Raw genomic sequence first — 23587 nt, forward strand, 5'->3', positions numbered from 1 at the left:
TAAAAAACAATGAGACGAAGGGGCGCCGGAGTCAAATGAGGCGACCTGTACATCCAGGTCATTAACCTTGTGATAAATCTCTGGTGTGACAGCAACGTCGGCTCGTCGTTCAAATTTACCACGTAAGTTGCATAATTTGATTTGTATATATTCTTGATGCTAAATCTACCGGATGATTTAGAGCAGTGACTAAACAATGTAATTGGAACCTGTTTTTCATGTACGCAGTCAACGAGAGAGACGGATAATAAAAGAACGTGACTTCTAAGGGTATAAATTTTCAATCTGACGCAATACTGCATTAATGCATAATCGGAATAATGGAGACCAAAAAAAGAAAACAGGTTCATTTGTGTAAAGGTTCATTGCCCGTTTGTCTGTTGTCCTCATTTGATGCCTATATATATAATAACCCAGGCACAGTTGACATTTCAGATAGCAAGGAACGCTCGCACTGGAAGTACTGCTAGCTGTCTTATAAAAGGAATTCAGTGTAAAGGTATGGTTTTTAAATCATTTATATGACTGAAACGCCAAAATGGGAGGGATTCGCTTAGCCAAGGACGCGTTCACGGAAAACATTTTTACCGAGACGTCTTCAGTAACTGGAGATTTTATATAGTAGCGTAAGGGGGCGTCTCGATAGTCCGAAGGTTCACTGGTCCGAAAAACGGTAAAATGTCATCGTTTTTTTAATCAAGGGTTCATTGGTCCGAAGGTTCTATAGTAAACATTCGGACCAATGAACCTTCGGACTTTTGCTACTGGGCCGCAGTGTAAAATGTGAATAGGAATGAAAAAGGAATAACGTTCTTTTATTCTGTCGAGGGTCAACTATACAGGTGATAAATTTAAGCAAGGGCACCATGTCCATGTTCTGACACTGCCCTAGACATAAGCAAAACTCTCTTTTACCTAACGTTAACCTCAGACGGTAGTAAATCATGGACTCAACCACTATCTTTTAGAGCGGAGTCCCTCTCTCAGCTGTACCACATCCATGTACAAGATTAGACCGGTGTAACGAAACTGAGGGTCCGTGTAACAGAAGGTTTTTATAATGGTTAGGGTTAGCCTGACATAACAGGGTCATAATGTAGGGCGAGGCTTACCTGTACAAATGAACAAAGAATGGGAAATCGGACTCTACCACGGGGAAGTTTTTGTCATGTTACAACGGAAAATACGTGGAGATCCCCCCCCCCCCCCCGCGAACTTGGCTGGGGAAATGTGGTAGCCAGTTGACGTCACCATACAATCTACATTTGACAATGGAATTACATGAACTTTTTTATCCTGTATTTCCTTGATTTGACCTGTTACGAAATAGTCCTAATGGAAATCACCTTCAGGTCGCTTCTCCTCGCGGCCTCGGTGCAAGCCAGGGTCGTCAACCGTACCCTCCGACAGGAGTCTCTGTAGGTAGCTTGTTTCAAAATTGTGTGAAATACCACTTTATTACACCTTACAGAGCATGGCGGAGCTCCCTGTGGGGAGGGGGGGGGGGGTACGTAAACCATGCTCTGTGTGTGTGTGTGTGTGTGTGTGTGTGTGTGTGTGTGTTTTCCCAAGCTTTCCAACCATATATATATATATATATATATATATATATATATATATATATATATATATATATATATATATTTCCTTGATTTGACCTGTTACGAAAGAAACCTGAAGGTGATTTGCGGTAGGACTCTTTTCGTAACAGGTCAAATCAAGGAAATATATATATCCAGATGGTTATATGGTAATGAATCCATTGCATAATTATTATAGTATATTGCACAACGTCGTGTTAAACTGTGCACCAGTATAGAAATGAATTGAATCGTTGCTTATTTGTCCAAGCTGCGTATTGCTCGTCCAAGATTGAATATAGCATGGTGAGCATCGATATTTTTTATTCTCCATTAATTTTTCTCAGCCTTTGTAATCCCGTGCAACGGGATGACGAGAGAGCAATTCCCAGGGTTTCTTTATAAGAAAAAGCGGGCTAAAAATGCGCACAGAGTTGGACGTTGTTACAATTAGGGCACTAGGTTGATGATATAAGAGCATGTAGGTCATCTTTGATATAAGGGAGTTCGTTGATTTGAGGACAATCTTGCCGCCCAGGTGATATGTACTTTCACGCGTACGTTGGTTGAAAAATCTTAATTTGTATACAGTATCTTTATAAATATTTTTCTTTTTAAAACAATTCACAAATGTATTTTTTATTTACAAGATGCAATAAATTAATAGATAAATAGATAAAAATACAAATTAAAATATTAACTAGGATTAGATAATCATATATGAATTAATATGACTTAAGATATATAATTTTCCCAATCTTTCTAACAATGCCAGTCACAAGGGTAAGATGTAAGAATAGCAAGTGTCAATTTGTCCTCACAGGTATGGCGGGACCAAATACAAGAGACTTACCTGTAGCACACGACGATGTCGCAATTTCGAATGGAAGAAAACTTGACGGGCGGTTCTTTTATCGTTACAAGAACATCATATTACCACGCTTGTGTCCTAGCAGTTCTATAGAAGCCCTGGGCCAGAAGACCTTCAGCGATGACGACATTATTGTTCTTGGGTACCCGCGCTCAGGTAGTCGTTTTATTATATATATTCAAATTTCATAGACAAACAGGCATGAACCATTTAAGTGAAGACATCGTATGAAAAATGGCTTATTGAAGCGTTAAGAGGTTAGATATTAATATAAATTATAGTAATATATAAAGGTTGCACTGTGCTTACTGCTTGCATAATATGTGTCTTAGGCAAACAGGTAAGTTAAAAAAAAATTAGTATACATCAGAAATTTCACATTTCATATAAAGAAATAAGGGACACTTTCCCAAAAGGCCCTTTATTAAATTGACATTAACATTACTTACAATTTAGCAAATAATCATACTGGGTACCCCGGTCCGTATGAAAGGAATTTAAAATAAATCGATTGTTTTTATCAAATAGGCCTATCTTTTGTGACAATATTATGCCATATTCTTCTATTCATTGCATCTGCTGACGAAATAATTCTGAACGCTAGCCGTTTCTCTGCAATAATAATAATAATAATAATAATGTTTATATCTTTGTATCACCTAAACCTCTCCAATATTTCAGGATCCACACAGACAATAAACAATATCAATTTTCAATATTTCAGAATCGTCGAGGGCAATGTGTGATATACTATATCAAATAAATGAAAAAAAAAAAACAAACTTTCCAATATTTGAGGATAAACGTGTAAAATTGACAAAACCCTGTAGTAATATTATTTAAATCTTTTTTAGTATTCCAGGAATATATATATATTATATCAATATTATCAATATTTCAGGATCCACATGGACAATGGACATGATCCAAATGTTGATCAATTGCGACTTCTCAGAGCTGGAGAGGAACACCAACTTCAAATTCCGCGTGGACGCATTGGAATTGGATTTTGCACCAGCATTTAACGGCACGACATATCATAAACTCTTGGACACTGTTCGAAAACCGAGGCAGTTGCGCACGCACTTAGCTTATGACTTCCTTCCGCTGCACATGTTCCACACTAATGCCCGGTTTATCCACATCACCAGAAATCCCAAAGATGTGCTAGTGTCGCTATTTCATTTTTATCGCAGCAATAAAGATCTACTTGGGCAATGGCCTGGGACGTGGGCTGAATACTTTGATATGTTTCTGAACAAAGAACTCGTGTATGGCGACTGGTTTGACCACACAAGAGGCTTTTGGGAACGTCGCCACAATAGTCGAATGCTGACCTTGAGATACGAAGAGATGCTATCAAACCCATGCGAGACCGTGCAAAATCTCGCAGAGTTTCTCGAGATACCCAAGAGTGACGAGGATATTGCAAAAATCGTGGAGCTGACACATTTTAACATAATTAGAGAGGATCCAACTACAAACTTTCACCGTTCTTTTCATCAAGAGCATCCATTTTGTAGAAAAGGGCAAGTTGGGGACTGGAAAAATATTTTTAGTGCCGAGCAGTCGGAAATATTAGATCGATTGTGTGCAGAAAAGATTGAGCCTTTGGGCCTTAAGTTCAAGTTTGAATAATTAGACTTACAATGCAACTACGTAATACCAAGAAACTTTCCGTTGTCGATGAAATCTCTCTTTCTCTCTCTCTCTCTCTCTCTCTCTCTCACACACACCCATGGGGTCATCGTCGAGGGCACTGTTGTACTAATTACGTGGATGATTTCCAAATAAGTATCTAAACAATTGCTGGAAAGAACGGCGAATTAGGTTATCAATTCCAATCATAATTGATTTTAACCATGAATAAAGTCAAGCGATGCTATAGTAAACAAGCAAATTGTCTTTTTTGCATGTTTGACACCAGGAAGCATGAAAAGAAAGCGTTAGTTATTAGATCTTTTGAACTAACAGCTGCATGTACCTACCTCACCAGATTTTTTAAAGTCAAAGTTTTCTAAAATATTTGCGAGCTCCAATTCGACCATTTCGGCAGGATTCAGAATTCGCATTCAGAACAGATGATCCGCGGACTAACTGATCAGCCGACTAAATATGGCCGACCCCACTTGACCACACCTTGATCGGATATAATCTCGGCTCCTAAGTTTAATTAGTCCTAGGTTTAGAGTTAGTTTTAGTCCTAGTCCTAGGTTTAGAGTTAGTCGGCACTGCTTTTAAGTGAGTTAGCCATATTTAGTTAGCGGATCTGTAGGTCCGCTGATCAACTTATTCTGAACAGTGGGTTCTGCCTCCCGGTGGCAAGTTATGGGTGCCCAAGTCTGCGTTCACATGAAAAATCTATTTTCTAAAAATCTAAAAACGCAGCCCAAGCCTTGGGCTCTGAGATGGAACATGGTTTTGCAGTGCATTCTTTCTTTTTTTTTTTGCACAATTACCAGTATGACCATGGCCATCCTCCTAATAAAACCAACACATATTCCATTAAATTAAAGTTCAGCCCTTGTAGGCCTATTCCGCACACCACATGCATCTCAGCTTGGTTAACATTAGACACTTAGTCATTTTCGGTCCTGATACAGACTGGGGATCAGTATTTTTGCCTCCCTCGGGAGGATACAGCCCAACTGCTACATTGCATATGAGGCACTGAAAGCTAGCTTACAAACAATATATTTCACCGCCAAACCAGGGACGTTACTCCTGCTTCAAGCCCTTGATGCTGAGTGCCAAGTGGGGATACAGATACCGTTTATGAAGGACTGGCATTTCCCCATACGGGGTCGAACCCACGTCCTCCAGTTGCGGACCATCCGGTCAGTATATGTGTTTGTACGTAATGTTACAGACAAGGCAGACGGCTAAACGTTACGGACACAACTCACAACATATTTCTCTATTTACAATCTTTGTATGAGAAACGGATTTCATTAAACATTATTTATCCGGAAGTACACACACTGGACAATAGAAGTGTCAGCCCTACTGAACCAATACTTTGTTGGAGATAAAAGACTGTGGAATGATATGCTCCTGGTATCATTTTATTAACATCTAATTTCACACACACACACACACACACACACGCACACACATACACACACACAATGTAGAGCAGGCAGGCACTACTCAAGATCTGCCTACTTCAATTATTGATTACTTGATCATTACTTGATTACTCTGATTCAGGGGATGACACTTCTATCGTCCATTGTGTGTACCTTTTCAAATGAAATATCAACTACGTATACATATATATCCATATTAAATAGCAACTACGTATATATATATATATATATATATATATATATATATATATATATATATATATAACTTTGAGGTTGGAATTGTCTTTGCCTTTAAAGCAATGATTTATAATTCATTATCATTCCATCCCTGCCAATGCAACAGTTGCACTTGCGGCTTTTGGAAACGTCGAAATAGAAGAAATAATAAATCTACTCGGTAAAAACTACATGGCAATGTCAGGTCTACGTCCTTTCCTAAAGTGTGGATTCATTACGTTGTGTGGAGGAGCCATATCTTTGCTACTGTGCGTAGGTAAGCAGAAAGATCACTATATATGTATTGTGTTCCTTTTATTCAACTATTTCATCTTGCAGTCCCATTTATTCACTATAAACATGAAGCTAGAGTTATTCGTACAAAGTGAGATATTCTGAAGCCATCAATGAAGTCTTACTAAATCACTATTATTTTTTTTTTTTTTTTTTTTTTTTTTTTTTTTTATTGCAATAGAAAAAAAGCAAGTACATAAATTTTTACAAGCACACAATATTCATTACAATACCAAAGTCCACAAGGATTTAACGAATAAGAAAATTATAGTCAATAATTTGTATACATGCAACTACACAAATCCATATATACCCCTCCATTTCTGCCATATAACATTGAATTTATCTAAGTCTTGAGATACAATGTATTTTTGCTTATAGATTTTGTATATATTTTCTAAATATAGTTGAAGTTTTGTGAGTAACAGTGCGTCTTTCTGACATTTTGTTTTGTATATGAAAAACTTAATGTGTATAGTCATGATTATATTGGATACATTACGTTCATTAATGTCAATTAAAATAAACTGTATATTACTGAAATTTAAATATATATTACAAGAAATTAACCATGCTTCTACTTGGCGTAAGAAGTTTTGTACAATATTACAATCCCAAAGTATATGATATATAGTTTCTACCTCCTCGTGGCAAAATGTACACATAGGTGATTGACTTAGGCCAGTTTTATATACAAAGTTATTTGTGGTGAGGATTCTATAGAAAATTCGAAACTGGAACCACAGCATTTTTGTGTCCTTTACCGACACATTGGTTTTCTTATATATCTTTTCCCAAAAACTATGATCCCGAGGAGTAAAAATATTTGACCATTTTTCCTCAAAAATAGGCCTAACATTCGAGCTATTTAATATGTCGTACATATCTTTTGATCCCCTTGTTTGTCTTACAATAACTCGTATACCTTCTGGTTGCCACGGACCGTACATTTTGATTTTATGTGGATTGAATTTTTTTCTGTATAGATCATTTATTGTTGCGATAATACCATTGTATTGTAAAAAATTGATTTTAATATTGAAGAGTTCAGAAAATTCTTTATATGAATAAAGTCTACCTTTTTCATTGATAAGATCGTTCACTTGTCTAAATCCTTTATCATACATCTCTTTATGGAACAGCGTCTCTTTGTTTATCATCAAAGAGTCACTGTACCATAAGGGGACTTTATTCAACTCGGTCATTTGTTCTTTTTTTTTCAACAATTCCTGCCAAGCTAAAAAAACATCCTTCCAAAATAAATTCTGTGTGCCTGTTTGACAGAAGCGCAAATATTCACAACCACAGTTTAGCATCAAGTCTAATTTATATCTATGCAAAAGGATATTTTGCCAAAAACCCTCCCTATTTATCAACCGTCTCACCCAAGTTAATTTTAATGCCATTATTGAAGCTTCTACGTTTATCATATTTAGTCCTCCATCTTTTATTTTTTTACATACTATTTCCCTTTTTACTTTATCCGGTTTCCCTTTCCAAAGAAATCCAAAGATTAGCTTTTTTAGCTCCTTAATTATTTGGTTAGATGGGTTAGGCAGTGAAATAAAAAGATGGTTAAATTTCGATATTATGAGACTTTTAATCACTGTAATTCTGCCGACGGGGGTCAAAATTCGTCTTTCCCATAGTTTAAGTAATCGTTCAGTACTTTCAATTTTTCCCCGATAGTTCCTTTCACATATAGTATCTAGTTCGACATAGAATTTAATACCTAATAATTTAAAAGACGTTGCACCCCATATTAATGTCCAATTTTTGCACAGTTTCTCATTTGAATTTTTTTTACTCCCTATCCAAATAACCTGAGTTTTGTCATAATTTATTTTTAAACCCGAAATTTTTTCAAACCATCTTAGATCCTGTAGGGAGGCGTTAAGGGATTGTTCAGAACCATCTAAGATTAAGGACGTGTCATCTGCATATTGCGATATTTTGTATTCATTTTCCCCAATTTGTATTCCTTTAATTTGAGGGTTATTCTTTATACTTACCGAAAGAATTTCAGAACATAACAAAAATAAATATGGTGATATCGGATCACCTTGTCTCAGGCCACGCTGTGGTTGAAACATTTCGGATAAATGACCTCCTTGATTTACTCTTGAAGTAATGTTTTTATAAAAGGTTTTAATGTAATTTATTATGTCTGGACCGAAATTAAAGAAAATAAGAACTTGATTTAGAAAGTCCCATGATATACTATCGAATGCCTTCTCAAAATCTATTAGAAGTAATATTCCAGGTACATGGTTTTCCTCAGTATATTGCATGAGATCATAGATTAAACGAGTATTTTCCCCTATGTATCTCCCTTTTAGGAAACCAGTCTGTTCTTTACTTATCAGTTTATCCAATACCGTTTTTATTCTACTTGATACGACACCTGAGGCAATCTTGTAAACGGTATTCAATAGTGTAATAGGGCGCCAATTTTTTAAAAATTGTTTTGGTCTATCCTCCTTCGGAATGCATGTTATGATTCCCTCCCTTTGGGTGACAGAGAGCTGCCCATGTGTAAGACCATAATTTAAAGATCGTATAACAAAGGTCCCTACTTTCGCCCAAAAAAACTTTAAGAATTCCACAGTAAATCCGTCCGAACCTGGACTTTTATCGTTTCTCATTTTTGTGAGGAATATCTTGGCTTCAACATTAGTTATTGGACCTTCTAGGCTTTCCCTCTCATCTGTAGTCAGTTTTGGTACATTAAAATCTTTTAAATTTGTTTGCCAATCAATATCAGCACACTGTGTATTTTCTGAGTACAATTTTTCGTAAAACTTTTTTGTTTCTTTTAAGATTTCATTCTGCTCAGTAATATATTCATTTTCACCAACCTGTAGTCGGGGAATGATTTTTTGTGTAAATTTTCTTTTTTCAAGGCTAAAAAAATATTTTGTGGGTTTTTCTCCCTCAGTTAACCATTTCTCGCGCGATCTAATAATACTACCTTTTAACCTTGCACTTCTCATCTCAACTAACTGTTGTTTTTTCCTTTCTAATTCTAGTTGAAGACGGGCATCACACTTTTCATAATCTTCTGTTAATTGTTCTATTTCTTTCATAAGCCCTTTTTCTACCTCTTGTAATTTTTTCTTTTTAAAACATGCATACGAAATAGTCGTTCCTCTTAAACGTAAAAGCAAAAGTTCTAGAAACATCTGATCATTCACCATAAACTGCAATTCCTGGTCAGGAATGTTGTCAACATTTTCAAGATTGTATATAGGAATGCAATATTCTTTTTTAAAATCTCGTATGGATTCATTAATTTTTTCGACATAGGTCATGTCGTATAGAAGGGAATTATTAAATTTCCAGAGTCCTCTTCCTCGCTTAAAACTGTCAAATTTTACTTGAAGTTTAATTGGTGAGTGATCTGATCTATAACTAAGTAGGGTGCTAACTGAGACCAAATTTGGAACTAAATTATCTGAGGTGAGAAAGAAATCCAGCCTGGCTTGTTTAACTGGATTTCTTTTGCGCCAAGTGAAATTAGACACATTCCCATATAGTTCTCTAAATGGGTCTAAATAGCCGTTTTCTTTTATCATATTTAAAACACTTAATCTTGCCTTGGGGTTATTTATCCGTGAATAATTATAGTAATCAGTATCTGGATTCAAAACCAGGTTAAAATCTCCACAAATTATTTGAAATTCGCTGTCCATTTCATCGATCTTTTTGAAAAGGTTTTCAAAGAATGCGGGATTATCAGTGTTAGGACCATAGATATTTGCAACTGTTACTATTTTATCATCAACGTCAAATTTCAGAATAAGCATATTCCCGGATTCGTCCTTGAATTCCTGTAGCAATTTAAAAGTTATGTTATTTTGTAGTAGAATTGCTACGCCTCGGGCGTTTGAGGTATAAGAACTGAAATAAGCTTCGTAACCCCATTCATTCCTTATCTGAGCTTCTTTTTCATAAGTAAAATGTGTATCCTGTAAACAGAGGATATTACATTTCAAATTTCGTAAATATTGAAAGACGTCTTTTCTCTTCTCAAAACTCCCCATACCTTGACAGTTTACGCTGATAATTTCTATCATTTCAAGTTGTTAGCTATATTAATATTCCATGTGACTGCAACATCACTATTATATCCTTTTTTCAGAATAGTAATAATTAGTGCCTTGGCTGTAATCAATTTATCTGCTTGCCGAATCGGTCAATACTTTTTTCAACATTAGTCATTAAATTCAGGCCCGTAGCCAGCAATTTTAAAAGGTTTTTTTTTCCGAAAGAAGTGGACCTTTTACAATGAAACCTTTGTGTGCCCAGAACAAATTTCACCCAGCATAGACGTTTTCCTTACAAAAACGATGGTTCTTTCGTACCACCGAATCCCCCATGACGACGGGCCTGGCTATATTGCATCAGTATGGGTAGAAATTTCATAATGGTTGTTAATTTCTAAAAACTGGAGATGATCAAAATCTATACTGAATTCTAACGTGGCCTCGAGGATTCAATTTCCATAGAACTGCAGCATCATTAAAAATTCAGTATTTCTTCATATTGATGGTATAAATGCTGTGTTAAATAATCAATTCACTTCATAAGATTTAATGAGCAGTGCTTGCCATCTTTCTTTCCCAGGAATCAAGACTGCATATCAACCACTTTTAAATCCAGAGAAGGTTTGTGAGAAATCTGTTCACCTGCCTGGCAGCACCTTACAAGTAGGTACCGTTATAACTATATACACATATTAGTAAAGTAGCAACACTTTCATTTTTCACGTTCTTCAGAGGATACAGCAAAAGGTGGCTTTGTCAAATATCCAAAATTGACCGCCAAACAATTTAACAGAATAGCTGGTCAAAAGAACCCAGTTCCTTCATAGCTTCTTAATTGATTTGTTACTTTCTCCAGGGGCTACAATGGGATAAAGTACCCGTGGAATGGAAGGAGATTATGAACCGGAGAAGACAAATGCTTCATCAGATGTGCAAGGATCTTAATGAAACCACAAGTGCAGACACTCCCATTATCGTGTCCAAGCATGATATTACAGATAGAGTCATTGTCGATGACTTGCACCGTGTAATTATATGTGCAATTCCTAAGGCAGCAAGCAGATCGTGGCGTAAGTTAATGCTCCAACTAAACGGACAGCTGAATACCTCTGTGGTATACAAAGATATGCCTTATACGGAAACGAAAATATACGAACGTCGACTTTACACCTACACGGATTTTGGTATCCACACTCGAGTGAACAGCCATATTAAAATAATGACCGTCCGCCATCCTCTAGTGCGGCTGGTCTCGGCGTACAAAGAACAATTTTTTTTATTTCCAAAAATCAAGGAATATATAAGACGAAGAGAACGAAAAACGCGTAACATTACTTTTACGGATTTTCTGAATTATCTCGTCGGCCACCGAAATATCCACTGGGATCCGTTTAACAAGTTGTGCTCGCCTTGTAAACTGCGGTACGATTTCGTTGCATACTTTGAGACTATCGAAGACGACACCAAGAACATTATAGCTCTTCTAGGCGCAGACGACTTAATCAAGCTCTCGCCCTCGCATCGATCAAGTAAATTGTCGTCCGACGATGAAGCTCGGAAGTACTATGCAGGACTTGATAAACAACTTTTGAAGCGACTCAAGGAATTGTATTGGATTGAAGAGAAGTATTTTGGATATAATATGAGTTTATTTGGATAACAAAAGAAAAATAATAACAATCAATTTATATAAAAAAGACTGTCAAAGTAAAGTCTAACCATCAAAAAGAAAAAAGAAAGATAATAATAATCATCTTTTAAAAGTAGCGGGGTTTGTGTTAAATTTAAGTTAGGGGACGCATTCGCCTATTTTTTAAACAGAAATTAGATATTTTTTTCTAAACGTTCTAGTAGGACGTCTGTACTTTGGTGGTTAAATTATTAGCTATTATCTCTCAGACAAAATAATCAATGTTGGAAATTCTGGAAATGTTATATTTGTTATATCCGGAGTTTTACACCCCATTTCCATAGATTTTTAGATCGATCTATCCCTGTGGTGAGTCTCACTAGATTACTGTCAGCTTGGCCGGCTTAAGCGTCTGTCCCGCCTACTAAAAGCTCTAAGGGGGTAATTAACTATGGTGTCCGCTCGGCTGACTGCAATTTAGCCTGAACCCCCAGGGAGTTAGTTCGATCTAAAACTTAATTTTTAGATCGATCTAAATCTCTGGGAAAGCACCCTTATTCCTACAGAAGGTAACCTTGCTTTTTTACGCATCCTTATAACCGTCTGTTACAGTCAGCAATAAAAGATAAGCAGACGATTTTGCCTGTAATTCAGGTGGAACACAGGGTACATTGTAAAATTTGCACAAACCCCTCCCACGTTAAAATATTCCGTCAAGAAAGTTATAACTGCATGAAAACGTGCTCTTCTCCTATTGCGTCGTGTCTCAACCAGGATCACCAACCACAATCTTCATATCACGTATGAATCCGCTGTGGAGCCGTCTTTTTCAACCATAAGCATTTTGTAACCGCAACATATTTTGCGGCCTGATAAACGTGAATATGAATTTTGCAACAGTCACGTAAACATATGTTAACGAACTTCTGCATTAACTATTTTTGTCATTGAGGGGCTTGTAGAATGAGGTTATCAAATAAAGTTGGAACTGCATAACTGAATTGCACAAGTCGATAGGTGCAATATGACTGTAACAAAATGCAATACTAGCATAGCCGCTTTTTAAACAGCCCACCGCATTGTTCATAACTAAACATTTCATTTGTTTGGTTTATGTGGTAAAACAGAATGTGTGACAAAAAATCCAATATTTAATATCTACTCTTACAATTTCAATAACATTTTAGCCATCAAGTTGAAAATCCAGCTGCAATGTTTCTAATATCATCGAATATTTTCAATGGACCATGAAGAAAAATATTAAAAGATATTATGCACAAAATACAAAACAAAAACTCGTATGTTAAAGAAACTGCATAAATTTATTTAAAAAAAAAATACAGGTACTTTCACTTCATACTATAGCAAATGAGTCACGTGTATTTAATGTTCCTATAAATACCCTTAACATAGTTTGCCATCTACCTTACATACTGAATCAGCCAATCTGCAAAACAGACCCTTTTGCCAGTATTAAGGAGTATTAATTCTCTGGCTATAAATAAAAAATAAATAAATGAGGAATACAAGTTACAGGTGAATTGAACGCACAGCATGATTTAGTGCTCACAGCTCACAGGGCAACCACAAATGTACATGTATACTTCCTCCTCAGCATCTTCGAGAACACTTGGGATTCAAATTCAGGGCCTTAGCCTGAGCAAAATGCCAGGGGGGGGGCAGTAAGTGGACACGAGGGGGCGAAGCCCCCGAGAGGGGAGGGTTTGGGAGGAGGTGTCCCCCTCCCACGGTGTGGAAAATTTTTAAAAACTGTATGTATAATACTGCATTCTGGTGCATTTTAACTGTTATTTATTGCTCAATCAGAAGTCAGAAATTGTGGGTTCATTTTGCCATAAGTACAGTCATTTTTTTTCAACACAACACTTCATTTCAAAGATTGTCTCAGGATCAGGATAACGTTTCTTCCTCTGTGGACAAGCAAGAGAGCCAATCCGCTAAGGCGTTCCTCTGCCATGCTTGTGCGTGTCCATAGTTTCAGACGACGGAGGGCTGAAAATGATCTCTCGCATGCAACACTGCCCACTGGTGTTGCAAGGAAGATTGTAAAGATCCTACGAAGTGCAGAGAAATAGTCATGGTCACAGGAAATTTGAGCAGCTGCTGCATCCTTTGGCCGCATATCCTTAGGAACATCACTAACAAACAGTTTCCACTTTTCCACTTCAACTTCTAGGTTGTCTTCCTTATGAAGAAATTTACCATAGTAGGACATGATATCACTAATATGCTGTGGCTGTAGTGACTCCAAATTGTGAGGATCAAGAGCTGCTACCAAACCTGCATGCTTTGGTTTAAACCTTCTTTCTAGTTCTTACACCACATGATCAATGAAAGCACAGAAGCTATTAATTCTGTAATATTCCTTTGCACTCTGCTCCTTGTTTCCACCCGCAACAGCTGAACTTGCTCATCAACACTGCTACAAATACATTAACGTCAGGTAAGGGATAAGGTGTGTGTGCGTGCATATGTTGGGGGAGGGGGACATACACCCTTGTAGGGCTAGAAACCTGGAATGTCCCCAGGCGGGGTCGAACCGGCGTCCTTCCGGAATTTCTAACCATTCGGTCAGTAAATGTGCCTGTGCATAGTGGAAGGGGCCATTCAGAATAGAAAATCCGAGTATCAACTAATCCAAGGATCAAATATGAAAGGGAGAGCGCTTAAACCTGTAAATTCATCCGACGCGTCGTCGCTGCAGGGTCGCAGTAATTAAATCTCGGCTCCATTCTACCGGACAGGCGGGGAGGCGTGGTGAGAGTCGGAGAGACCATTTCAGGATTAAGCAGTTTTCCTTTCATGTAAGGTCCGCGTTATTTGATCCATGGATCAGTTGAAGCTTGGATCTTATATTCTGAATGGCCCCTTACAGACAAGGTAGTTGGCCAATCGTTATGAACACAACGCACAATTCATTTCTCTTTTTACAATCCTTGTATGAGATCGAGGCTAAATTAAACATTATTTATCGTGACGTACCTTTTCAGCTGAAATAATCCATATAAAATATGAACTACGTTTATATATCCACATAAAATAGCAACTGCGTATGCACTATTTATATATATACACCTGTACCGTTGAAGTTAGAGTGGGTTTTTTCCTTTGAAGCAGTTATGCATAATCCATGCCATTCCTGTCGATTGTGCAACAGTTGAGCGCCTGCAGCTTTTTGAAACTTCCAAAAAGAAGAGGTAATATTTTTATTCAGTAAAAGCTACGTGGCAATGTCAGGTCTATGCTCTTTCCTAAAGTATGGATTCATTTCTTTGTGCGGTGGAGCCATTATTGTACTCCTGTGCGTAGGTAAGCAAATAGATCAGTGTACACATACATGTATTTGTATTCAATTTATTAAATTATTATATTAGAGCCGTTTTATATGTGACAATCGCTTCATCATATAACTTTTCATATACATACAAACAATATCTACCCAGCAGGCATAGTGACGTTGGATCAACGTTGAAAACAGGTTGATACGTTGAATCGCCGTTGAGCTTCCCAAATTCAACGTAAAATCAACGTTGATCCAGCCACGTCAAAACACCGTCATAATGTCACGTTGACTCAACGTTGTTGTTTGGTCGTCCTGATGCAAGACATGGATTGTAATTTGAAATATTTATTATTGAAAACGTGATACTTTGTTTATCAATACTGTAGCTAACTTTATCAAAATATTAAAAAAGTGTTTTAAAGTAATAGTGACAGTTGTTTTGTGTCTTTAGTGAACTAGTGAATTTTCTTAACTTGTTATTCAGAAATACATTCCAATTAACTTCCCTGCAAGGTCAGCTAACACTAGGATGAATAAGTCGCTGTAAATGTGATGGTATGAAGTCAATAAAGTTGACAGTTCTCGGTACCCTGTTATAGATAGACAAGTTGAGGTGACAGTGACTTTGTTATATATTGTTGTATAAAACTAAACCTTGGAAGGCCTATCTTAAAGGCCATACATATATATACCCTACATATATTTAGCCATCAAACAGGTCCTACTGCTAAACACATCCAGGCTAAAAGGGTGTACCATGCTTAGGTGCAAAACATGCTTAAGAGCTAAATGCGTTGAAAAAATCAGACAAAGCAGGCATTTGGATGTTTTTACAGTGTACGTTATAATTGTGTACCTGTGTTTTGTACCAAAAATAAAAACATTTCAGGTCATTTTAATGTCTTTTCATGCAAGAATGTTGTCTAACAATTGGGGTTGATACAATGTTGTTATCTGACGTTGATCCAACTTTCAAATCCAACGTTTATCCAAGTTCTTATCCACGTTATGGTTCAACGTTGTTTCAACGTTAAAGCAACATAAATTGCCCGCTGGGTAAAGCTCTCTGTGTTTCAGAAGAAACATCAATAATAAAAAACATCGATACTCACACAGGCGAATTCATACTCATGTGAAGGAAAAGATGTAAAGAATCAAAATGAATGTTGAAGTTGTTTTAAGTGTAACACTATTCATATGATTTGGAGTGCACTCTTTAATTTGATGTTTTCACTATGGTTTTACCGTTTGTTTTTAATACTCCACTATTTAAGCAATTTATCATTACAAAGTGTACTGAACGTTTAAAGATTTTGGACTTTAAATGTTATTTTTAAATAAATATTATCAAAAGCACTACTTATTAACAGGAGTATAAAAGGGAGGCACGGAATAGTTTTTTAGATTTGAGAAAGCACACATTCCCATCTTTATTAAAGGGAATACTTTCTTGAACCGGGAATGACACAGTAAAGGATATACATAAGCTATGTTGCATCAGTTAGGGTAGAAATTGATATTCATAATGTTTGTTTGGTTTTTAAGATCTGGAGATGATCAAAATCTTAAATGAATATCTGAGCTGAAAATCCATCGTGGCCTCCATGACACAATTTCCATAAAATTGCATTATCATAAAAAATTCAGTGTCTCTTTCTATTGCTGGTATAAATATTGTGTTAATTAATCAATTTACTTTATAAGATTTAACTGTGCGCTGCTTGCCATCTTTCTTTTCCAGGAATCAAGACCGCATATCAACCACTTTTTAATCCAGAGAAGGTTTATAAGAAATATGTCCACCTGACTGGCAGCACCGCACAGGTAGGTAACATTATAACTATAAATGTATTTGTAAAGTAGCGACAATTTTATTTCTCGTATACTACACAGAAACATATCACTGAGAATAAAATTGGAGTCATTTGACTCTCCAGTCAGAGTCCAGCACCCATTGACCCTCATGGAGTTAATTTGACTCCTATATAAGGGTCAAATTACCCCACTACCAGAGTCTTTAGACTCTCTTATCAAAGCCAATCACCCACTTGCTCTCATGGAGTCAATCTGACTCTAAAATCACATTACCGGGGGCCAGTGTCTGGCTGACCCCTTTCACCGACTCTTTTCGCTCACAGGACAGTAAGCCTCGTGTCAGTACTTGTGATGGCAGTGAGCAGACGGCGTGGAGAGACCAGTTTTCGTCATCCCTTGTCAATATAAACATTACTTTATTGGCCATAGTTGGTTTGATGCATGAACAAGTGGTTTTCTGTGTGTTTCTGCATGCAGAACTCGTGCAGGTATTCTTGGCCCTGGCTTTCAGTTGCCCACACCCTTTATGTGATATGTTCGTATACAGGTCAGCCGCTTTTGTTTCCAGGTTGTAGATTTGACCCGCATGTCACTGGGGAGGTATGCTAACTCATTTGTGTGTATATATATATATATATATACACACATGCGACTGGATGGTCTTGCGGTTAGAGTGTCCGCCTCTGGAGCGGGAGGACTTAGGTTCAAATCCGTCCAGGGGCATGTCAGTCTTTAATAAACGGTACCTTCTGTCTCCCCGCTTGTCACTGTTATTGTTGTCTTTTTTTTCATAATGTGCCAAGGAGTCAAAAAATACCTTAATATGGGGTGATGGTGACTCTTTTGCAGCGATAAATCAAGGGATGAAGGGATGTGAGAATGGCATCAATTGTGAACCTCCTGTGGGGTCTGGGATGGCGTTACTCCATCGGAGTCAACTTGATTCCAATATTGGGAGTTTATTTAGGCACCACTGCTGGACTCCAAATTTTGAGTCACTTGGACTCCGATTTATTCTCAGTGATTGCTTTCATAGGGCAACCTGGTTATAGGATATATACAGCAAAAGATGGTTTTGTCAAATATCCAAAAATGGCCGCCACATGTAATTTGACAGGATAACTGGTCAAAAGAAGCCAATTCCTTCATAGCTTCTTAATTTATGTGTTACTTTCTCCAGGGACTCCTATGGGATAAAGTCCCTGTGGAGTGGAAGGAGATTATGAACCGGAGAAGACAAATGCTGCGTCAGATGTGCAAGGACCTAAATGAAACCACATGGACAGACACACCCATTATCGTGTCCAAGCATGATATTACAGATAGAGTCATTGTCGATGACTTGCACCGTGTAATTATATGTGCAATTCCTAAGGCAGCAAGCAGATCGTGGCGTAAGTTAATGCTCCAACTAAACGGACAGCTGAATACCTCTGTGGTACACAAAGATATGCCTTATCCGGAAACGAAAATATACGAACGTCGACTTGACTCCTACACGGATTTTGGTATCCACACTCGAGTGAACAGTCATATTAAAATAATGACAGTCCGACATCCTCTAGTACGCTTGGTCTCGGCGTACAAAGAACAATATTTTTTAATGCCAAGAGTAAGAAAATATATAAGACGAACAGAAGGAGAAACGCGTAAAATTACTTTTACGGATTTTCTATATTATCTCGTTGGCCACCGAAATATCCACTGGGATCCGTTTAACAAGTTGTGCTCGCCTTGTAAACTGCGATACGATTTCGTTGCATACTTTGAGACTATCGAAGACGACACCAAGAACATTATAGCTCTTCTAGGCGCAGACGACTTAATCAAGCTCTCGCCCTCGCATCGATCAAGTAAATTGTCGTCCGACGATGAAGCTCGGAAGTACTATGCAGGTATTGATAAACAACTTTTGAAGCGACTCAAGGAATTGTATTGGATTGAAGAAAAGTATTTTGGATATAATATGAGTTTATTTGGATAACAAAAGAAAAACAATAGCAATCAATTTATATAAAAAAGACTGTCAAAGTAAAGTCTAACCATCAAAAAAGAAAAAAAAAAAGAAAATACTTATCAACTTTAAAAAGTAGCGGGGTTTGTGTTAAATTAAAGATTGGGAGACGCATTCGCCTAATTTTTAAACAGATATTAGATATTTTTTCTAAACCTTCTAGTAGGACGTCTATACTTTGGTGTTTAAATTATTAGCTATTACCTCTCTAAGACAAAATAATAAAAATGTGGGAAAATCTGGAAATGTTTCATGTGTTACATCCAGAGTTTTATTCCAACAGAAGAGAATCTTGTTTTTCTAGGCACCCTAAAAGCCGTCTGTTACAGTCAGAAAAAAAATTTTTTTAGCATACTATATTGCGTTTTATGCAGATGGAACATAGGGTACATTGTAATATTTACACATACCCATCCCGCCATCCTCATCAATCAAGGAAGCTATAAAGGAAGTTGTGCTCCTGTCCTATTGGGTCCTACGTGCTCTTCTCCTATTGCGTCGTGTCTCAACCAGGATCACCAACCACAATCTTCATATCACGTTTGAATCCGCTGTGGAGCCGCCTTTTTTAACCATAAGCATTTTGTAACCGCAACATATTTTGCAACCTGCAAAACGTGAATACGAATTTTGCAACCGTCACGTAAACATATGTTAACGACCTTCTGGATTAACTCTTTTTGTCATTGAAAGACTTGTAGAATGATAGAGATATCAAATAAAGTTGGAACTGCATACCTGAATTGCACAAATCTGCAAGTGCAAGTATGTTTGTTACAAAATGTGATACTGGCATAGCCGCTTTTTTTACCACCTACCGCATTTTGCGTCAGTTTATTACTATGTGTTTTGTGTCTCATATGTTAACATTTCATTTGTTTGTTTTATGTAGTCAAACAGAATGTGTGATAAAAAATCCAATATTTAATATCAACTCTTACAATTTGAATAACAACTTTAGCCATCAAGTTGAAAATCCAGCTGCAATGTTTCTTATACCATCGAATATTTTCAATGGAGTATGAAAAAAAAATCACATGCTAAAAAAAAACTGCATAAATCTATTTAAAAAAATTACAAGTACTTTCACTTCATACTGTAGTAAATGAGTCAAGTGTATTAAATGTTCTTATAAATACCCTAATCATAGTTTTCCGTCTGGCTTACATACCGAATCACCCGATCTGCGAAACAGACTTGTTTGTCAATATTGTGTTTATTGTGTTAATTCTCTGGCTATGGTTTAAAAAAAAGAATCAAAGTTACAGGTGTATTGAAGGCACAGCATGATTTAGTGCCCACAGCTCACAGGGCAACCACAAATGTATACCTCCTCAGCATCTTAGGGAACACTTGCGCTTGGGATTCAATTTGCTCATCAACACTGCTACCAAAACATTTTAACGTCTGTTAAGGGGTAAGATGTGTGTGCATGTATGTGTTGAGGGAGGAGGGCATACTGTAGGGCTAGAAACCTGGTATGTCCCCAGAGGGGGTCGTACCACGATCTCCCGGAATCTCTGACCATCCGGTCAGTAAATGTGCCTGTACATAGTGATAGGGGCCATTCAGAATAGAAAATCCGAGTATCAACTAATCCAAGGATCAAATATGGCGGACCTTACATGAAAGGGAGACTGCTTAATCCTGTAAATCTTCCCCACGCATTGTCCCTGCAGGGGCACAGTAATTAAATCTCCACTCCGGACATGTGGGGAGGTGTATGGGAGGCGGAGCGACTATTTCAGGATTAAGCTGTTTTCCTTTCATGTAAGGTCCACCATATTTGATCCTTGGATCAGTTAATACTCGGATCTTCTATTCTGAATGGCCCCTTACAGACAAGGTAGTTGGCTAATCGTTATGGACACAACTCACAATACATTTCTCTTTTAACAATCCTTGTATGAGATCGAGGCTAAATTAATTTACCCGAACGTACCTTTTCAGCTGAAATAATTCATATGAAATATGAACTACGTTTATATATCCACATAAAATATATCAACTACATATACACAATATATATATCGGTACCGTTGAGGTTAGAGTGGTTTCTTCTTTGAAGCAATTATGCATAATTAATTCCATTCCTGTCGATTGCACAACAGTTGAGCGCCTGCAGCTTTTTGAAACGTCCAAAAAGAAGAGATTATATTTTTATTCAGTAAAAGCTACGTGACAATGTCTGGTGTACGCTCTTTCCTAAAGTGTGGATTCATTGCATTTATTGCATTGTGCGGAGGGGCCAGTATTGTGCTCCTGTGCGTAGGTAAGCAAATAGATCAGTATACACATATTTGTATTCATTTTATTAAATTATTATATTAGAGCCGTCCTATTTGTAACAATTGCTTCAACTTATAGCACACCCTTTTCTTTTATATATGAACAATATCTATAGCTGTCTGTTTTTCATAAGAAACATCAATTTAAAAAACATTGTTACTCACACAGGCGAATTAATACTCACGTGAAGGAAAAAATGTTTAGTATCAAAATGAATATTATGTTGAAGATGTTTGAAGTGAAACACTATTATTAATAATGTAATTTGAAGTGCACCTTTTAATTTGATGTCTTTATCCAATGGTTTTACCGCCTGTTTTTTAATATTACACTATTTTAGCAATTTATAATTGTAAGGTCTACAGAACTTTTAAGAATTTGGGACTTTAAATAAATATAATTATTAAATAAATATCAATAGCACTACTTGGTAACAGGAGGATGAACGGGAGGCAAGGAATAGCTTTGTGACCATTGAGAAAGCACACAATCCCATCTTTATAATGGTGAATACGTTCTCGAACCAGGTATGACACAGAAAAACATATATATATTGCATCAGTTAGTTTAAAAACTTCAAAATGTTTGTTTATTTTTCAGATCTGGAGATGATCAAAATCTTTAATGAATACTTGAGATAAAATTCCATCGTGGCCTCCATGACACAATTTCCACAGAACTGCAGCATCATAAAAAATTCAGTGTGTCTTTATATTGCTGGTATAAAGATTGTGTCAAATAATAAATTCACTTCATCAGATTTAACTGAGCAGTGCTTGCCATCTTTCTTTTCCAGGAATCAAGACCGCATATCAACCACTTTTAAATCCAGAGAAGGTTTATAAATCTGTTCACCTGACTGGCAGCACCATACAGGTACACACACTGGACAATAGTAGTGTCACCCCTACTGAACCAATACTTTGGGGGAGCTAAATAACTGTGGAATGATATGCTCCTGGTATCATTTTATTAACATCAAATTTCACAAAAAGACCAACAATACAATTCCATGGTGTAGTGGTTTTATACTCATTTGTCACATTATATGTGGGCCAGGCATTATAACTTTGATTACTCTGATTCAGGGGGTGACACTTCTATTGTCCAGTGTGTGTAGGTACCGGTATAATTATATTCACATATTGGTAAAGAAGCAGCAATTTTATTTTTCATGTACTTCAGAGGAACATATTGCTTTCATAGGGCAACCTGGTAATGAGATATATACAGCAAAAGGTGGTTTTGTCAAATATCCAAAAATGGCCGCCACATGTAATTTGACAGGATAACTGGTCAAAAGAAGCCAATTCCTTCATAGCTTCTTCATTGATGTGTTACTTTCTCCAGGGACTCCAATGGGATAGAGTCCCCGTGGAATGGAAGGAGATTATGAACCGGAGAAGACAAATGCTTCATCAGATGTGCAAGGACCTAAATGAAACCACATGGACAGACACACCCATTATCGTGTCCAAGCTTGATATTACAGATAGAGTCATTGTCGATGACTTGCACCGTGTAATTATATGTGCAATTCCTAAGGCAGCAAGCAGATCGTGGCGTAAGTTAATGCTCCAACTAAACGGACAGCTGAATACCTCTGTGGTATACAAAGATATGCCGTATCCGGATATAAAAATATACGAACGTCGACTTAACACTTACTCGGATTTTGGTATCCACACTCGAGTGAACAGCCATATTAAAATAATGACAGTCCGCCATCCTCTAGTGCGTCTGGTCTCGGCGTACAAAGAACAACTTGTTTTTATATCGATGGTAAAGAAATATATAAAACAAACAGAAGGAAAAACGCGTAAAACTACTTTTGCGGATTTTCTAAATTATATCGTCGGCAATGGAAATATTCACTGGGATCCGTTTCACAAGTTGTGCTCGCCTTGTAAACTGCGATACGATTTCGTAGCATACTTTGAGACTATCGAAGAAGACACCAAAAACATTCTAGCTCTTCTAGGCGCAGATGACTTAATCAAGCTCCCGCCCTCGCATCGATCAATCAAATTGTCGTCCGACGATGAAGCTCGGAAATACTATACTGGAATTGACCAACAACTTAAGAAGCGACTTTCGGAATTGTATTGGATTGAAGAGAAGTATTTTGGATATAATATGAGTTTATTTGGATAAAAATGAAAAATAACTGCAATCAAATTATATAAAGGAGAACCAAAAGACAGATATTGTTTATCAGCTTTAAACAATAGCAGGGTTTGTAGGACATCTATACTTTGTGGTTGTAATATTAGCTTTCACCTCTCTATGACAAAATAATCAAAATCTTGGAAAATCTGGAAATGTTGTATGTTTACATCGGGAGATTTTTCCCAACAGAAGTCAATCTTGTTTCCTAGGTCCCCTAATAACCGTCTCTGAATGTCAGCAAAAAAATTATAAGCTGGTAATTTTGCCTTT

At 37.0% G+C, this 23587-nt stretch overlaps 3 protein-coding genes across 5 annotated transcripts; all 3 read left to right on the plus strand.

The window, feature by feature from the left end:
- On the plus strand, positions 1-4351 carry LOC106166747 (sulfotransferase 1B1-like). Of its 2 annotated transcripts, XM_086994789.1 has the most exons (4): positions 1-122; positions 436-499; positions 2404-2607; positions 3353-4351. In XM_086994789.1, the coding sequence occupies exons 3-4, from the start codon at positions 2406-2408 to the stop codon at positions 4087-4089; spliced, it is 939 nt and encodes a 312-aa protein (XP_086850915.1). In that variant the 5' UTR covers positions 1-122; positions 436-499; positions 2404-2405; the 3' UTR covers positions 4090-4351. The 2 variants fall into 2 exon arrangements, with proteins under 2 accessions (XP_086850915.1, XP_086850914.1); XM_086994788.1 differs by lacking the exon at positions 1-122 and having other exon boundaries at positions 175-499.
- A 6225-nt stretch (positions 4352-10576) lies between these two features.
- Positions 10577-11862, plus strand: LOC106171921 (carbohydrate sulfotransferase 10-like). Its single transcript, XM_086995966.1, has 2 exons — positions 10577-10759; positions 10953-11862. The coding sequence occupies exons 1-2, from the start codon at positions 10646-10648 to the stop codon at positions 11754-11756; spliced, it is 918 nt and encodes a 305-aa protein (XP_086852092.1). The 5' UTR covers positions 10577-10645; the 3' UTR covers positions 11757-11862.
- Positions 11863-13447: 1585 nt separating this feature from the next.
- On the plus strand, positions 13448-19885 carry LOC106166768 (carbohydrate sulfotransferase 10-like). 2 transcript variants are annotated; one of them, XM_086996409.1, is made up of 4 exons: positions 13448-14317; positions 14865-15056; positions 16772-16854; positions 18026-19885. In XM_086996409.1, the coding sequence occupies exons 2-4, from the start codon at positions 14978-14980 to the stop codon at positions 18827-18829; spliced, it is 966 nt and encodes a 321-aa protein (XP_086852535.1). In that variant the 5' UTR covers positions 13448-14317; positions 14865-14977; the 3' UTR covers positions 18830-19885. The 2 variants fall into 2 exon arrangements, with proteins under 2 accessions (XP_086852535.1, XP_086852536.1); XM_086996410.1 differs by having other exon boundaries at positions 14865-14944.
- Positions 19886-23587: the final 3702 nt, after the last annotated feature.

This window comes from Lingula anatina, chromosome 9 (assembly GCF_051362555.1).
Source record: "Lingula anatina isolate TDL-2025a chromosome 9, LinAna3.0, whole genome shotgun sequence".
NCBI lineage: Eukaryota > Metazoa > Brachiopoda > Lingulata > Lingulida > Lingulidae > Lingula > Lingula anatina.

Excerpts from the sequence above, each read along its gene's own strand:
- LOC106166747 (XM_086994788.1), top strand. The coding sequence starts at position 394 with ATGCCTATATATATAATAACCCAGGCACAGTTGACATTTCAGATAGCA. Across the intron at positions 500-2,403 it reads AAAAGGAATTCAGTGTAAAG|GTATGGCGGGACCAAATACA; the intron begins GTATGGTTTTTA and ends TTGTCCTCACAG. Across the intron at positions 2,608-3,352 it reads TCTTGGGTACCCGCGCTCAG|GATCCACATGGACAATGGAC; the intron begins GTAGTCGTTTTA and ends TCAATATTTCAG.
- LOC106171921 (XM_086995966.1), top strand. The coding sequence starts at position 10,646 with ATGAGCAGTGCTTGCCATCTTTCTTTCCCAGGAATCAAGACTGCATAT. Across the intron at positions 10,760-10,952 it reads TGCCTGGCAGCACCTTACAA|GGGCTACAATGGGATAAAGT; the intron begins GTAGGTACCGTT and ends TACTTTCTCCAG.
- LOC106166768 (XM_086996409.1), top strand. The coding sequence starts at position 14,978 with ATGTCAGGTCTATGCTCTTTCCTAAAGTATGGATTCATTTCTTTGTGC. Across the intron at positions 15,057-16,771 it reads TATTGTACTCCTGTGCGTAG|GAATCAAGACCGCATATCAA; the intron begins GTAAGCAAATAG and ends TTTCTTTTCCAG. Across the intron at positions 16,855-18,025 it reads TGACTGGCAGCACCGCACAG|GGACTCCTATGGGATAAAGT; the intron begins GTAGGTAACATT and ends TACTTTCTCCAG.